Source organism: Fistularia commersonii, chromosome 17 (genome assembly GCF_037954325.1).
Source record: "Fistularia commersonii isolate RoL2024-O1a breed Wild chromosome 17, RoL_Fcom_v1.0, whole genome shotgun sequence".
Taxonomy (NCBI): Eukaryota; Metazoa; Chordata; class Actinopteri; order Syngnathiformes; family Fistulariidae; genus Fistularia; species Fistularia commersonii.
The window spans coordinates 14,337,501-14,353,834 of record NC_141300.1 but is presented as its reverse complement, the minus strand read 5'-3'; the positions used below and the strand labels follow the sequence as shown (position 1 = coordinate 14,353,834).

At 49.5% G+C, this 16,334-nt stretch overlaps 1 protein-coding gene across 9 annotated transcripts in view; it reads right to left on the bottom strand.

The window, feature by feature from the left end:
• Position 1: 1 nt before the first annotated feature.
• Positions 2-16,334, bottom strand: part of LOC147225293 (SH3 and multiple ankyrin repeat domains protein 3-like) — a 69,460-nt gene continuing 53,127 nt past the window's right edge. For 2 of the 9 annotated variants that reach the window (XM_086163376.1, XM_086163373.1), the window contains 8 exons: positions 15,759-15,894; positions 13,728-13,808; positions 13,530-13,553; positions 13,088-13,215; positions 12,813-12,918; positions 12,002-12,528; positions 9,816-11,914; positions 2-5,424 (listed from right to left, as the gene is read on the bottom strand). In XM_086163376.1, the coding sequence (XP_086019502.1) occupies positions 4,854-5,424; positions 9,816-11,914; positions 12,002-12,528; positions 12,813-12,918; positions 13,088-13,215; positions 13,530-13,553; positions 13,728-13,808; positions 15,759-15,894 (3,672 nt within the window). In that variant the 3' untranslated portion in view covers positions 2-4,853. Of the gene's footprint in view, positions 5,425-6,718; positions 6,754-7,229; positions 7,282-9,225; positions 9,273-9,815; positions 11,915-12,001; positions 12,529-12,812; positions 12,919-13,087; positions 13,216-13,529; positions 13,554-13,727; positions 13,809-15,758; positions 15,895-16,334 lie in introns of all 9 variants that reach the window. The other 7 variants (XR_015107382.1, XR_015107383.1, XM_086163375.1 and 4 more) reach the window with 7 other exon arrangements.

The window sequence follows — 16,334 nt, the reverse complement described above, 5'->3', positions numbered from 1 at the left end:
CTTTTGTTTTAATTATAAATTTATTACATAATATAACAAACATAGATCTCTGTGGTGGAGACATCCTGGGCAACATCTCAGGTCTTGCCTCAACCTTCACTGTCACCCTTTCTGTGTTTGTGTGAGAAATTAAGAAGTTTGTGGCTCTCGGTTAGCGTTTCACGGGCTGTCCTGTACGGATGCGGGCGGGGGGAACGGAAGCGGACGATCGATCTGGTCATGGGATAATAGAAGGGGACGTTGAGCTGTGAGACAAGGCTGAGGCGTTGCAGTGATACATCCACCGCTCTAAACTTCACAGTGCAAACAAGGAGAAAACCAACGATGAAAGAAAAAACCTTTTAATGATAAGATCAGTGGTTCCAGTGGGTGACCAGACCCCAGTGGAGTTTTAAAAAGGTTACACTGCTCCCCCCTACACTATGTAGATTGTGCTTTGTTGATCAGAAGACAAAGATAACCCTTCACTGAACTTATTTGACCAAATGATGTGTAAGGTCTTACACATTTCTCAAGCATGATTTTGCATCTCTTTATGGTAAACTTGCACAACAATCCCATCGGGTAATCACCGCAGCCTGCAGAGCACCGGCTGCCTACATGTTCGTCTCTCGCCCGTCGTCTGTATTTCTATGGGAACAGTAAGCCAAGCTCCATCATAAACCTCATCACAGTAAAACCAAGCAATTGTGATACCTTGTCCAAAAATTGAAATAGAAATGTTAATGCAAAGCTCACAGGTAGATAAACACAGGACATATATATATATATATATATAAATATATATGTATACACATATGGGTGTACGTGTGTGTGTGTACATATATATATATATATGTACACACACACACACACACACATATATATATATATATATATATATATATATATATATATATATATATATGTCCTGCTCCTTTAATAAATAATAGTGACTGCATTCCCGTTTGCTGGAAATACTAATGTGTCTATTAAATGTCTGTAGTTCTCAAGATTTTCAGGAGATGGCACCATATTATTGAGTCTTAACAGCTCAAAATGCTGCAAGTAAAATTGTCCTAAAGTAAAGACAAATATACATTTAAAAGTTGTTTTTTTGGCACATTTTTCCTTTGTGTTGTTTGTTCCTCATAGGATCAACTCATACAGCATTCTAAAATTCAGAGGGTCTGAAAAGGGGGTGGCCAAACAGAATGGAGAGCACATGGAGTGGAGCGCAACTATCATCTGGGAATGGATGTACAAAACGCGATGCCGTGGAAGTGGCACCTTCACGGCCACTCGGTGAGTCATCGTGATGCAAAGTATCAATTTTTACCCCCGGTAATCTCTGTGTCTCTCCCTCTTGTCACTCCGTGAAATAAGTGAAATGGTCTCGTGTTGACGATGTAAAGATGGAAGTACTGTTACGTGAGTACTTTTGTTTGTGTTTCCACATGTGACTCGTGTGTTTTTTACGCGTGTGTGTGTGTGTGTGTGTGAGCATGTGTTTGTGTGACACAGCCACTGCCGGGAATCTCTGATGGTAACACAGTAAGGCTATAGTGGACTAAAAGAAGATGTAAACCCTCACAATCACCCATACACTCCAACTGCCGGGATGCACTCTCGTGATCTCTCCGTTGCTTTATCTTGCTCTCAAACAAATACACACAACAAGAAAACCAAAAAGCATCTGCAAGGAAGCACACGCACGCACGCACGCACGCACGCACACACACACACACACCTCCACACCCACGCACACATTCACACGGTGTGAAGAGGAACAACCACGTAGATTCAGGGACTCCAGATGCACGCATGCGCTTGGACGATGGGTGGCTTTATGTTAGCACCTTGTCACCTTGTTTTGTGCAAATCATCCCCTAGTTCATAGTTCAGAGTTCAAAAGTTAAAGAGTTCATAGAAAGAATAAAATCTGCTCACCTTTTCCACAGGTGGTTAACTATGCATATATGCCAAACATTCATATATAGATCTATATACTTTTTGTTTTCCAAAAATTTATATGAAATCTATCATATATACATTGCTCGTGATTTAAAAAAAAAAGGAAATCATTTTAGTTCATTATTTTTTTTTTACAAGTGTAAGTATGTTCAGAATGGACAGGCAGTTCCTTTTTTTTTTTTTCTGTCCCTCTAAAATTCAAATGAGTGAAAAATTCATGTATCATGTTCCACACGCTACAAAATCTACCCACAGTGTCCAAGGGTAACGGACTAACAAAGCAGAACCAACACAAAAAGTCCGAAATGACTCTGAACACATAATTAATTCAGAAGTAAGTAATTAGTGAGGTCACAGTGAGGCAGTGAGTGCTATTCTTACAACCCAGAAACATCGACGTCACCGCGTGCTTTTACAAATTTCTTGCGAAAAGACAAGAGAAAAGGACTTGTGGCCGTGGCATGCTGACGGGATCCTGCTCCCGTCTGCGGGTTTTTTTTGGTGGGAACAGAAATCACCTGTTTTTAGAAAAGCTCTGGACAATATGCCTTTTTTGTTGTGTGAATAAAACTCACTGTTTCTCACTGCCATCAGAAGCTACTCAGAAGTACAATTATAGATTTCCTAGCGTTGAAAATTCTGGCGTTTTTTTTTTTTTGTTTGTTCGTTTTTTGTTTTTTTCTCTCTCAACCTGGGTCTCGCTAATGTTCACAGTTTGGCTGCCATTTTTTTTTTTTTTTGTCCGATCATATTTTAAGTACTATGTAAAATGCAGAGAAACAGAGACACTGACATTTCCAGGCTGTAAAACAGTGAATTTTCTTGAAGACCCTACAGAGGCTTTCCCATCCCTAGAACCTGATAAACTACAGAGACTACATCTGCAGGGGCCTTTTTTTTTTTTTTTTTTTTTTAGAATTGCACATTCATCTAGCTCAAGTAAGCCCTCATATGATCAGATAATGTTGTTTGGTATTTGTCAGGTAAGCTAGCGTTTAAAAGAAAGACCAACAGTTACCTTGTTTGAACAGCTACCATTGGTTTTCTCCTGCCGGGGGGGGGGGGAATTAAATCCAGCAGAGACCTTTCCATCCACCTCAGCCGTCCGTGATGAGAGGCAACCCATGTTCCCCTCCGGAGATTTCCACTCAGCATAACGCCAGCCGAGAGAGGCGTCACCAGAGTGTGACAGGGATGGGAATTATACCAGCATTGATAGATTTCAAAAAAGACAACCACGGTGTTGAGTTGTCCTCAGCGGTAGAAATCTAAATAGATGGATTTCTACCGCTCGTCATGCTAGCGCACCAACCCCCCCCCCCCCCCCCCACGCCTGAGCAAATAGCAGCCATGAGATGAACCTTCATCACGGGTTACCTGTGTCCTTTGACGGTCCAAAGGCCGGTGCAGATGGAGACAGAAGCGCCCCTATGGAATCTGTAGCTTAAGCGTTAGGGATGGGTGTCCACTGGGTTTCTCTGCCTCACATTTTGGGATGCCCTTTAGTATGAAGGAAGACCGTAAGAAAAATAAAAAAATCAAAAACTCTCTGTTCAAGACATGATGCAACTCGTCATGCTACGGTGACCAAAGGGTGACCATAAGGAAAATTGTAGACAAAAATTTAATCTCCATATCTGTATATTTTCTTCTTTCATATGTATATATATCTATATATATATATATCTATATATCTATATATGCATATGTATATAGCTTGTATAAATATACATATGTATATAATTTGTATAAATGAGTAAACTATCAGTGGAATAGATTCTTCTCTGCCTTCTAAACTAAAAACCAAAAATTGTCGAAGATTAGATTAATACATTTCCTCATTGTAACATTGTCTTTTCTTCTGAAAGCTATATTTAGATACATACATTATGTAATACTTATATATATATGTATATATATATATACACATATATATATGTATGTGTATATATATGTGTGTGTGTATGTGTGTGTGTGTGTATATATATATATATATATATATATATATATATACATATACATATATATATATATACATATACATATATATATATATATATATATATATATGTATAATATTCCCTTTGGAAACCACCCCCCCAAAAAATTTGATTATGAAAAAAGCCACGAGTGTTGGTTAAACATTCTCCAAATATAATAGATAGCACAGTCTGGGAACCAAGGTGGAGGGGGTTCTCCTGTGGCGTCCTCTGGTGGAGCTCCACCGCTGGGCTCTGAAGTCTCCGGATTGAAAACAACAGCAGATATAGAGAAGACAGACATTTGCAGAGCTGTGCCAGCACGGTGTCCATTGTCCTGTGTTCGGAATTCTCCATCTCTGTATAAACATTTTTGAAAGGCAACTGAGCTTTCTGTTTGGAACATTTTTTTTTTTCCTCCTCCTCTTTCTCCTCCTCCTCATTTACTCAAACTGCAAAAAGGCTGTAAGAGGCCTGATAGATGGTGGGACAGAGGTAGAGAGGAGGATATGTTTCGAGAGACGACGTGGGCGGTATAGAGGGAGAAAAATGAAGCTTTTACAAATCAAATGGTTTAAATGGAGCTTGTTCTCTCCGGCGATGGAGAGCAGGGACGACCTTCCGGGTCCGATCGGGTCGGACCCGAGCAAAGAGGCGGGCAGGCACTGAGGGCCGGAAAGTGGGGGTGGCCGTATTGACTCCTCCTCGGCGCGATGCCGAGGGCGGGCTGGGAATGTAAAGATAAACATTTGCGATGCTCAATGTCCAAGCAGCTGGAGTAAAAGAGGAGCGGTTGCTTCCTTTGCACTCTCGTCGTCGTCGTCGTCGTCATGGCGGTGGTGGTGGTGAATCTTTCCTCTCTCTCTCTCTCTCTCTCTCTCTCTCTCTCTTTCCACCTGGTGCTGGATCTCAGGGCAGGGGTCAGCTCTCCAGCAGCTGTTTAAGCGCTCGCTCGATGTTCATTCGGTGTCCCACTCGCGTCACCCCCAGCTCGGCGAAATCATCCTTGGTTAGAGCCGGGAGGTGAGAGCCTTCGATCTCATGCTCCTGAAAGCCGGCTCTGTGCTCCCCGAGATTGATGCTCTCCAGCCAGTCTCCGACATCGTACTTATTCCAGAGGTGGAGGGGTTTCTGGTGGAAGGGTCTGAGAGCCAAGAGCGGCGACCCCAGCCCGGGGGAATGGGAGGGCGATGGAGACGGGGAGCGAGAGCGGGAGCGGGCGCTGGAGCTTCTCATCACAAAGCGGACCTCCTTCGGCTCCTGCGGTAGACTGAGGCTTGAAGATTTGAGGATGGTCTGCGGCGGCGTGGTCGGAGAGGTCGGTAGGCCGAAGCCCGAAAATCGTCCGAGAGGGTCGCTCCGATCGGGTGACCCCGAACCTGGGCTGGGGGTTCGTCGGGTGAAGGGGTAATGACTGCCGGGGCGGATGGTGTATGTGGTGCCGTAGCTTCTCTGAGAAATGGTGTGGAGCTCTCCTAGGCTGCTGAAAAGTCTGGAAGAGACAGAGAAAGCATTAAGAAAGCAGAATAGGAGCAGAGGAAGAAAAGGTGAGGGACAGAAATGGAACCGCGGCTTTGCTTTGAGTGTATTTACTTCTGACATCTTTCCTTCAGCCTACGCTCGTGTCGGGGGGGGGGGGGGGGGGGAGTTAGAACCGTGAAAGACCCCGGGAGCTTCAGAGCAGCAAAGTACAGTCTCCACTCGAAGGAAAGAAAACACTTGGAGGCAAACAACCTCTCTCGAGCGGCGGCGAGCACACGCGCCGTCCAACCTGACTGACTGAAACGCTTTGGATGCAATCGCTCTAAACGCCGATGGCGTTCGGGAGCACGTTCCGCTCACGTGGAAGGAAAGACCTTCCTGCGAAGGATTTAGGGGCGTGTCGGAATACGTTCCCTCCGAGGGCCCTTCTCGCACCTTCTCGAAGGAGGAGAAATAAACGGGAAACGACAAGATAGTTTAGCACTTCCCGCGCTCATGCGTAACACGCGTACGTCGAAGGCCTCCCGCAGCCCCGACGTTTCCCCGGCGGGGATTATTGAAATGACACGCGTCTGTCTGCCGTCTACCTCCCTTCGATGGAAGGGTCAAGAGTCTGAGACGTGTTCGATTATCAGTAACAGATTACTTTCGTCGCCTTTCAAGACAAAGTCACGTGGACAGAGAGGATGCGTCTACGAAGCGATAGATGACCCGAAACGACCTCTCGGCGTTGAAGGCAAACGGACAAAGTCGTGTTTCTTTTAGATAATGGGCTTTATGTATCTATCACAGTTAGCTGGCCCGGTCCTATCATCTTCAGCGCTAAGAGGAGGAGGAGGAGGACGTGAAAGAAACGACACAATTAAAGTCGATAAATCTCTTGTTAGTATTCTTGGCACTCTGTTTCCATGTTGTCTTCTTTAAACATCTGACCCTCTTGAAAATGAACAGCAATGTAAGGTGAGATCGTGGCTGATAAACCCCTGGGTGTAATTGGGATTCAATGAAGGAAATGACGGTCAGAAGGGGAGCAGTGATGGATCGGAGATTAGGACTAACATTTTAGATGGTGTGGTCTATCTGGGTGCGGGCGGGGAGAAGCAGAGAGAAGATACTGGCGTGTATAAGAGTGATTAAATGTCTTTCCATGCATGGAAAAGAGTGTGCGACGTAAGTGTTGCTCCAGTTTTGACATGGAATCGGGAGAGAAAGGGACAATGGAACAGAGAGGTAGCACACAGGCTGGAAAAATGATCATACTACAGGAGGCTGGCGGACATGAAATGAGCTCCATGCGCACTTACACAGTCGTCCTGCCCTCCTGGGCGCACAGTCAGTTCTAGACCAATCAGATCAGAGCAGCAGGGCGGAACATGCAAGGTGAGCAGAGAGAGAGCAATGGGAGAGAATGTTAGCATCACTCCATGAGACGCAGCCTGCCGACCAGACATACTGTCTGCCTCCACCGACTCTGCTCTCTTTGACATGCATGCAGGATGGTGTGTGTGTGTGTGTGTGTGTGTGTGTGTGTGTGTGTGTGTGTGTGTGTGCGCACGCATGCGTGACAATGACAGCAGAGTAGGTTTCAGCACTGAGAAGTCTGACATGTGGGCTGTGTGAGAGAGAAATGAGCACACTATTCACGCAGAGAAAACTGCACAAAGAAAAACAAACCAACGACAAACAGCAGAAGGAGGGCACAAGTCCAGTGACTTCGGTCGTCGCCGTATGGAAAGACGCGACGCTTAAGGGTATGTGTGTGCGGGGGTTTACTATTATGGTCTATTCGGTCGCCGTGTGATTTGGTAAACCTACACTGGACGATAAGCGAGACAGTCTCGGACCTTGGCCGTCCTCAACACAATCACTGTAAAACAAATCAAAGTTATGCAAAAATACATGACAGAGAGACAGAGAACAGAAAAAAAACCAAAACAACTGAAATTAAAATGACAAGTTTTTTTTTGATCTCCCAAAGCTATGAAACACAGCACGTGAATAAGGTGGATAAAGCGTGAGCTTTAATCGGGGGGGGGTGGACAGGGTCAGTAATGGGGATGCATGGGAATCAGGAGTGCTGCTGCAGAGCTGTATGCACAAAGCTCTGCTGGGTGAGGCCAAACAAATGCAGACAGAGAGAGTGAGAGAGAAAAAGAGAGAGAAATAATGGTGTTCATGATCCTTTCTGTCACAGGTGATGTCAGTCAACTGTCACAACGAGGATGTTGGGAATATGTTTATTTGCGTTATCTCTGGAAAAGATGTATTAACAGAGACGGATCACGCCTCTGCGTTATTTGATAGACGGCAGCCTCTTTTCCACGCAGGGCTTGAAATGAAGGTCGAAAATAATACCGTCGATGATAATACGGTTCCCTTTCCTTTTAGGTTTTAGGACCATCTTTTCTCCCGAGGTCATGTAATGCAGCTCACAAGACACGTGTGGGAAAAGCTCCTCCGGAAGAGGTCGATAAGTGGAGAGGACTGTGAAGGACAACGCTAGCGTCTTCTCAAACTTCGGCTCTTCGTCATGAACGACAAACATTTTTGAGTAAACGCACGCGGAATTGGTTTCCATCGATCTCCATTAACACAGCTGAGTAAGAGGGAAAGATCTAGAAGAGGAGGGGCAGCGGTTTGAACCGATTCTGCATCCCGAGTTTATCTAAATGTGTGCCTTTGAGAGTTTGGTGCCAATTGGACTGATAAACGAGCGAAAACGGAGTAAATCCCGAGGACCGTTTTAAAAGTAACATTACTCATTGTCAGTTTTTGAGTCTTTTGATGGCCGTCCACTTTGCGCTGCAGATGGAGTTACTAAAATTAATTTACGCTTATCAAACCCCTTCTCGTTTCGACATCCAGTTGGCGGGGACGGACCGGCTTAGCTCGGGCAGGTTATCACCTTTTTGAGGAATTGAAAGCAAAATCCTGGAGCGGATGAAAAGGGAACGCTTTGTCATTCATTTGAGTCACACGACGCGGCCAATCGGGTCTTTTGTCGGGCCTTCTTCTGGTCGTCAATGTAAGGATTATGAAGGGATGCTCTTCACATGACACACCATTAATTCTGTCATGTTCAAATATATTTGGAAATACATCCTTAGATCTTTGAAGCTGTCACTGATGATACGGCGGGATGAAGAAGGCAGGGATGAGGAGAAAACAAAAGATTCGGGTCTTATCCAATCCATATCAGTGTTGACTGCTAACAGCAGAGGATACAAGGATGTATTTCTTTACATATTTTATGAACAAGTGCTTTGGGAAAAGTTCAAGGAAAAAAACTGTCTACTCGAAGTGTCGTAGGTTAGAAACCAACAGTGAGAGGAGAGGCTCTCAGGAGCCTCCAGGCAACGTTACCTTGTTTGCATCAACGGGTAACTTACCAACTAAAACTCTCTTATGCATGCGCGCACACACACACACACACGCGCGCACACACACACACACACACACACACACTATTCCATGTACTTTTCAACACAGGAGTACAGCTGTAACTATGGAAACAAGGAGCACATTATACCCAAGCCCTGAAATCAATTGCAGTAATGTTCTTCTGAGTTTTCATCTCAAAAACCAATAGTAGTGTAGAGAATATAGCACAATAGCCAAATAAATTAACTTTTATTGATTGCAATTCCAAAGCAAATCGGTAAGCATAGAAGAAATTAAATGATGCAAACAAGGTAACAAATAATATTGGAAAGGAAAATAAATCAGACGAATATATATTAAAAAGTGTTTCTTTCAGTGGGATTAGTTGACAGGGTTATTAGGAGGAGAGGAAATATAAAAACGGCTTTACCCTAGGGACTATAACCTTAAGGTTTACTGTCTTCGGTGTCCTCACATCTGCAGAGATATAAAGGACTTCATTGCACTTTCAGTCATGACGTGTCAGACCTCCATCGGCCGTCAATATCACACAAACCCGTCCGCGACAACGTGCACTCCGAGGATAATGTGTGAGCGACTCGCATCTTCTCCGTTCTAGCGCTCATGTTTACTTTCCTCTCGCTCAAGTTATTGCATATTTTAACACGGTACTTCCACCGTTGCTCGCCTCCGATCCGCCAATGATGCCACGTCGGAAGAAACGAATCTATCCGCGGAACATGTAGCTATAAATGGAACTAAACCCTCCCCAGCAATGAGAGCCTCCAATGAGAACGTTCCCTGCTTCCAGATGATGGTTGTGTCACTCATCGGACTTATTTCTGTCCGATACATTGACCTTCGTGATACACGGGATCCTCACTTTGCCGTCCGTCCTCGGGGGGACTCTTAAAGCGATCAGCATTAAGACGTTACGGAAAGAAAAACATCTCGTAAATAGAAGCACCCGAACCTTCGCAAGCCTAAGGGACACTTGGTGACGACGGCGGGTTTTCTTACCTGGCCCCTGCCACGGGCGACTTTCTCCCGGGGTCAAGCGAGGTTCCCAGCGGCTCCTCTCCCAGTGACCTAGTGTCTTTGTTTAGCTGCTGTAGCCGTGAACTGAGCTCCCCCATAACAGACGGTTTCGCTCCCTCATCTGCGCCCATCCCCAATCCAAGCCCCCCGAGGTTGCCTAAACTCCCGATCCCTAGCCCCACTCCTGTCACGCGGGGCTCCACTTGGTCCCCCCAGAGCTTGGACCTCCGCTGGAAGAGGTATCGCGGCTTGCTGGGGGCTAGTCCGGTCACCGAGGCCGAACCGCCGGAAGGCAGTCCGGCTCCTCCGGCTGCGGCGGCGGCCAGGGCAGCAGCCTGTTGTTGTGATAGCAGCTCACTGTCAGAACTCTGCTTCAGCAGAGGGTCCCTGAAAGTAACGGGGCCTTTACTGCCTCCTATCTGGGACTTGAGTCGTGGCTTAGGAGGCACTGGCGGCTTGTCAAGCACAAAAGTCTGCCCATCGGCATAGGAAGTGTGTGTAGTGTGTGTGTCAGCAGGCTCGCCACTTTCCGAGGACAGCGTGGACATGCTGGAAACTGTGGAGACAGTGCTGGTGGTCTCAAGGTGGTGGTCTCGTTCTTTCTCACTGGAACTGCGTGTGTCAGCCTCCTCCACGCCTGAGTCAGCTGCAGAGCCAGGTTCGACCGCCGGCGGGGGCTCCAAAGGGTCAGAAGGCTTCCCTGAGACAGCTGCTGCACTGGGTGAAGGTGGGAGCGGGGGAGGCTGAGGCTGGGTGGGGGTTACGGTCGGGGTGGTCGGGGTCGAGGGGGTTTGGGGAGTCGGGGTTGTCGGGGTAGTTGGCGACGGGGCGGGTTTGGTCGGAGAGACGGGCATACCCTGTGTCTGCGCCGACTGCCCGTTGGAGAACTCGTCCGGCGGCGGGACAACTCCGATCTTACGCAGCTCCTCTCTGGTTTCCTCGTCGCTGGAGGACAACATCGCGGGCGGCAGGTTGACCGTATACGGGTCGACATCTTCCTCGGAGCTTCCCTGAGCCAGGCTCTTCTCTTGCGCTGGGCTAGGAGGACGTTGAGACTGGGCCTGGACCTGGGACTGGGGGACAGCGGGGCCGGGGGACTTGGCCCGTGGCGTCGGGGACTTGGTGGGATCTTTGGAGGACGGGGCAGGTGCCGGTTCTACCTCCGAACTTACCCCTACGGCCTGGCCATTACTGGTGGCGTGGACCATGATCAGCCCGGCGGTCTTCTGCTGCGAGGTATCCATGATACTGATCAACATACTTTTCTTATCCTCGAGCTTCTTCTCCTCCTTCCTCTCCTCCACTCTGGCCTCCATCTCCTGCCGAAACGATACGGTCGACGGCGACGCGGCCCACTGCGTCTTCGCAGGCTGGGGGGCCAACGCCGACGCCGGCGAGGATCCAACTCCGTAGCCTGTCGCCTTGGCGCTTTTAGCAGAAAAAGGAGGTGATCTGGGTGCCCCTTCGCCATGTGGAGACTCTTTGGTCTGAGTTTCAATAAATATCACGCCCTGGCCCCTCTCCTGTTTAGTCCTGGGCTCCGGGCTGCTCGTCGGGGACTGGCTCTGGGAGGTCAGCGCCCTCTCCCTTGCGGCCAGCGCAAGAGCCAGTGGCGAATTGGGGTCCAGGGGCTTTCCTGTGAGTGGATGGATAAAGGTGGTCCCGCTAGGCGAGGGGCTCAGGGCCAAGGCAGGAGGTGGAAGCTGGCCCAGCTCTCGGGTGAGCATCCGTTCGTCGATGGAGTGAGACTGAGTCAAAGAGGGGACCTCGGAGCTGGCGGCAGACGCCCCCTCCATGGTCCCGACAGATAGGAAGACAGTGGATTTCCTCCGTTCTTCAAGGCGACGCTCTCGATCTTTTACCGCGCCGGCGATGGCGGCGGCGAAGGGGCCTTTACCCTGAAACACGGTCTCGCCCTGGGCACGCATCCGCTCTCGCTCGGCCATCAGCTGCTGCTGGTAGTAGTCTGCGCGGCTGGTGTGGGTGTGCCCGTGGCCGTGAGGATGCCGCCCCGAGGGCGAGCCGTCTCGGGAGTGGGCGGCTGCTAAGGCCAAACTAGCTTTTTCTTGTGCGTCCTCCACCTGCAGCCAAACACGATTCAGGTCATATTAGAGGCACTTCACAAAACGACCAAACGTGACAGAGAGACCCTTGAGAATGTAACCAACCTGCAGCTGTTTGACCAAGGGGCTCTTCTTCCTCTGGGGTTTGGTAGGGGTGTAAAGTCCAATGCTAAATTGGCCTACATTAGCATAGGGGTTGTCAATCACCCGGCCCTTTCTCTTGATGCGTTCGGGTGGCGTGGCGGCGGAGGGACGGGGAATCTCCGTCGGTTCTACGGGGAGGTGCGAGGAGTCCTGGAGGATGATCATTGAACGGGCTTTTTTCTGCCTTTCGATGTGTGCGGACTGACGCTGGGCGGCCTCGTACGGCAGGTCCAAGGAGGAGGGCTTGAAGCTGGAGCGTCCCCCGGCCTCGTGGCCCTGACTCTGGGTCCTGGAGGGGGGAGGCGGTGGGCAGAAAGCTGGGGGAGGGCCAGTGTCTAGATAATAAGGAGGAGGAGGGGGTGCTGTTTGTGGAGGCGGTGGGATGGGATGGGGCTGGGAGTGCTCTCTCAGGCTGTCGGTCATGGAGGAACTGCGGGGGAATCGGTGCTCACCTGCCAGAGCAGATAGCCGATCCTCCTCAGAGGCACCTGACGGAGACGGGAGGAGCAGAAAAGAACTCAGAAGGGGAATTCAAACGTGCATTCGAATCCATCTGTAAAAGCATTGGTTCAGATCAGGCGCTTGAGCCTTACATATTGTGTATATTGTTAAGAATCCATCTCAGAGCTGCTCTTTAACCTGCAGTCTGAAGTCTCACTGATGTCATAACAATGAAACACACGATATATCCTCTATGTGTGTCACCCTAAAACCCCGAATGACATGACGTAAGACTATTATCCACGAAACAGAGGCACGGGGATTGTGTTACCAAATGACTTGGTCCTGGACACCCCCTTGGGAAGTGGTATGTGGCCCCTCTCCATTTCTGGGTGGAGACCTCCATGTAGGATCATCCCTTGTCTCTCAAACAGCGACTGCAGCAAAGAAAGACAGAAAGGACAAGCGGTTTTAGCACGTTAGCATCTGCCGCTTCAGCAAAGCACAGGATGCTCACGAATGAATGAATTTAAAAAAAAAAAGAGGGTCGTACGGCACAGATGACGTGCGAGACTGTGCGTACGAATGACGGCAAAGTGCACGTACGCTGATTTCCGCCGGCGTTATCCTCCTGCTGGTCGGCCGCTGTTTGACGGTAGCCGCTCTGTAGTCGGCCTCCGAGGGCTGCGATCGCAACATGGACTCCTGGGACGCCAACATTTCATCCAGCCTCTCTGTCAAGAGGACAAAATCAGGGGGACTAAATACTGAGACGCAGGAAGAGGGACACACATGTTAAGGACCCGGCTAACACAGGGGAGACCGTGAACTTTGACCCCGAACGCAGGCCTAAGATCTGCCCGGTTGCTGTTGTGCAAATCAAATTGAAAGGGTTTTCAGGCGAGGCTCTTTCCATGAGCAGACGAGAGAGAGACATGCTCCGCCTGCTCGGCGATTCTGCATCGGTTCTACTCTGTTCAAACGGACACGGCAGTGATAAAGTATCTTTATGACATTCAGAGGCGTCTCGCCTCGGACTCAGACTCACCTCCTCTTCTCCTCCGAGCAGAAGCTTGGTGGGAAAAAGATAGCGTCAGCAGAGGTGGGAAAAGTACAAGAAAAAGCCAACAGAAGTGACTATTCTCAAAGTTAGGAAACAAAACCAAGTTTTAACCATAAGGCAGAAATATGGAAAGAAAGGAGGGGGGAGAGGCTGAAGTTCAGTTGCCAGCTCTCTGGCACTCACCCAGTTCCTCAAGCTCAGCAGTCATTGACTTTGAGCGCAGTGTGAGGGTGGTGCTGGGAGCTCTCTTGGGTGGCGGGGGAGCTGTGGAGAAAAGGTACGGTGTTGAGGACGAAGATCCTTTGGCTTTGCGGCTCAACGCCTTCCTGGCATCCCTCAGGCGTCCGGTCCATCCCGTCTTCACCGCTTTGATATGCTCACGTTCGGACGGAGCGGTGGTCTCGCACTTCGCCAGGACCTTGCTCAGGCTCCCGTGAGAGCTCAGCTTCTTCATGTCTACGTCTGTCCGAGGGGACGATTTATCGAAGAAAGTCTACGAGACTTCCGGCATCTCAGTTAACCCTGTCTCTCCCTGCGAGGGACAACGGGGCGGTGCGTGTACAGCTCGGTCCTCTGCGCGCCATCGCTCCCGATCCCGCCGTTCAGTGCAGCGCAACACAAGTCACGGGCCGCATCGGGGGAACACGTGAAGGCGCCGGTGGCAAAGAGAGGGAGTAAATCCTCCATCCCTCTGTCCGTGTGTCCGTCTGGAAACCGGGTCCAGGAAGGCACCGACGCCTCCGGCCGAGACGCTCTCGGCCTCCCTTCCGCCCGGGGTTCAACGTGAAGCTGCCAGAAGAACAGTCCGGAAGAACCAGACGCTCACAGATAACGCATTCACGGTAAGTCCAACAGTCCCGGATAAAGATCTACTTCAGACTTCGGTCTCCCGGTCCGATGATACCGACGAAGCAACTCAGCCTCCGTCACTCGGAGTCAAACGCGTCTACAAAAACGGCTCGCGAAGAAGCTTTTGCGTTGCTCACAAAATTACGGCATCGGACGGTTGTCGTCTCCAAGCGCTCCGGCTCTGCAGATAGGCTGGACAGGAGTCGCCCAGCCGCTTCCAGCGGGAATCTCACCTTCTTTTTTTTTTCAAACCCGGGTTTCCCAAAAGCAGCTGCCTCCGAGGAGCTCAGCCTCCGCTTCCGCCAGCAGCCAGCAAACACTCAATGCACCACTTTGAAACAACCCGGCACCGAATCCCACAGACAGTCCGGCACCGGAGCCCCCCCCCCCCGCCTCCCTCCCCTCGCTGGCGGCGGCGGCCGCAGGTCTGGTGTACGTACGCCGTCCGTATCTTCACTCCATCTCCAGTTCGCGAGGGCTGGTCCAGAGGAAAGGCAAGAGGTTTTTAGAAGAGCGAGGAGCAGAGACGAAGGCAGAGGGAGTGAGATGCTTTCGCTGTAATGTAATGCTTAATTCAAACATGCAGTGTAGTCACCATGGCAACGGTGGCAGTAGGGAGGCCTTGCATAGTGCAGAGAATGTGTGTCTTCTACTTGTGTTTGCTTATGTGTCTGTGCGAGTGAAAGAGAGAGACGGGGAGAGAGAGAGAGAGAGAGAGAGAGAGAGCGGGAGTGCTCGTGCAAAGAGATGCAGCTCCAGGTGAGGAGACGTCCCTCTGGAGGAGCCGGAGGGCGGCAGGAGACCACGTTCAACTCGACTCAGGATCGCAAAAGTATATTTAGGCGAAGCTTGCTCGTGATGAAGACTGATCCCGCGGCACTGACACCATCAGAGTAAGCGAGTCTTCTCCGAAGCTCGGCTGATTTACCGACATGTCTGCATCCTGCACTGTCACACGAGGATGCGTGAACCCCCTCCCGGCCACAGAGCACGCGGTCCTCGGGTCATACGGGCAGGGCTGTGTGGGAAGCTGAGTAATGTTGAGCAGTGGTTGACATGGAAACTACACGAATTTACAGCAGGGCGGTGCAGAATTCACCCTGACGACGGTAGTGCTCAGATGGTCTGTGGACCTCCATTCAATCACAGCCCTAACAATGAAGATCCCGTTTCTAGGAGAACAAATCCTGCCGAGACACTCGGGGCTCAGGCCCTCGGAGGAATCGTCGACAAAAACATTCGTAGGAGCCGTAAACAATCGCGATTCCTTCTAAACGCACACACACTTTTGTTTTGATGCATATTAAATATTCTACATGCAATTTGTCATTGACCAGGATGAACATAAAGGGAAGGAATGTTTACCTTTTTTGCGAACGACTTCCTCAGACTCGGGTTTGCGTGTCACAGACACCACCTTCATCAGCAGCCTGTTGCCGCCTTGACGGATCAAAGAAACCACTTGCTTGTGGCCGACCTTCACCACATTCACCCCATTCACCTGCAGGGATGCGCAAAGAATGAATTACGTGTTGTGACTCTGCAGGACTCACTGCTTTGTGGTCCCTGAGAATCAATCAGCAGCACCTGAACTCCTATGGAGTTGACGAGTTTCCTTGAGAACTCAGGAAAGTCAGTCATCTGTTTCCCAACTCTAATTTGCTGAGGCCAGATATGACCTTTGGCCGTTGGCTGAGCTTCTCTTCAGATATTGGTACATTGTTTTTGGTGTTTCGGAAAATACAGACGGAGTTGTGCTTCCCGGCCTTCGCTCCGGGGGCAGATTGACTTCTCTTTCTTTCGCTGCATCTCTCCACCACAGCCAACCCCCTGCCTCCATCAAACCCTGAGCCAATCATCTGCCTCCATCTAACCCTTAGGCAATCATCTGTCTGCATATAGCCCTGAACCAATCACCTGCATCTAACCCTTAGCCAATCA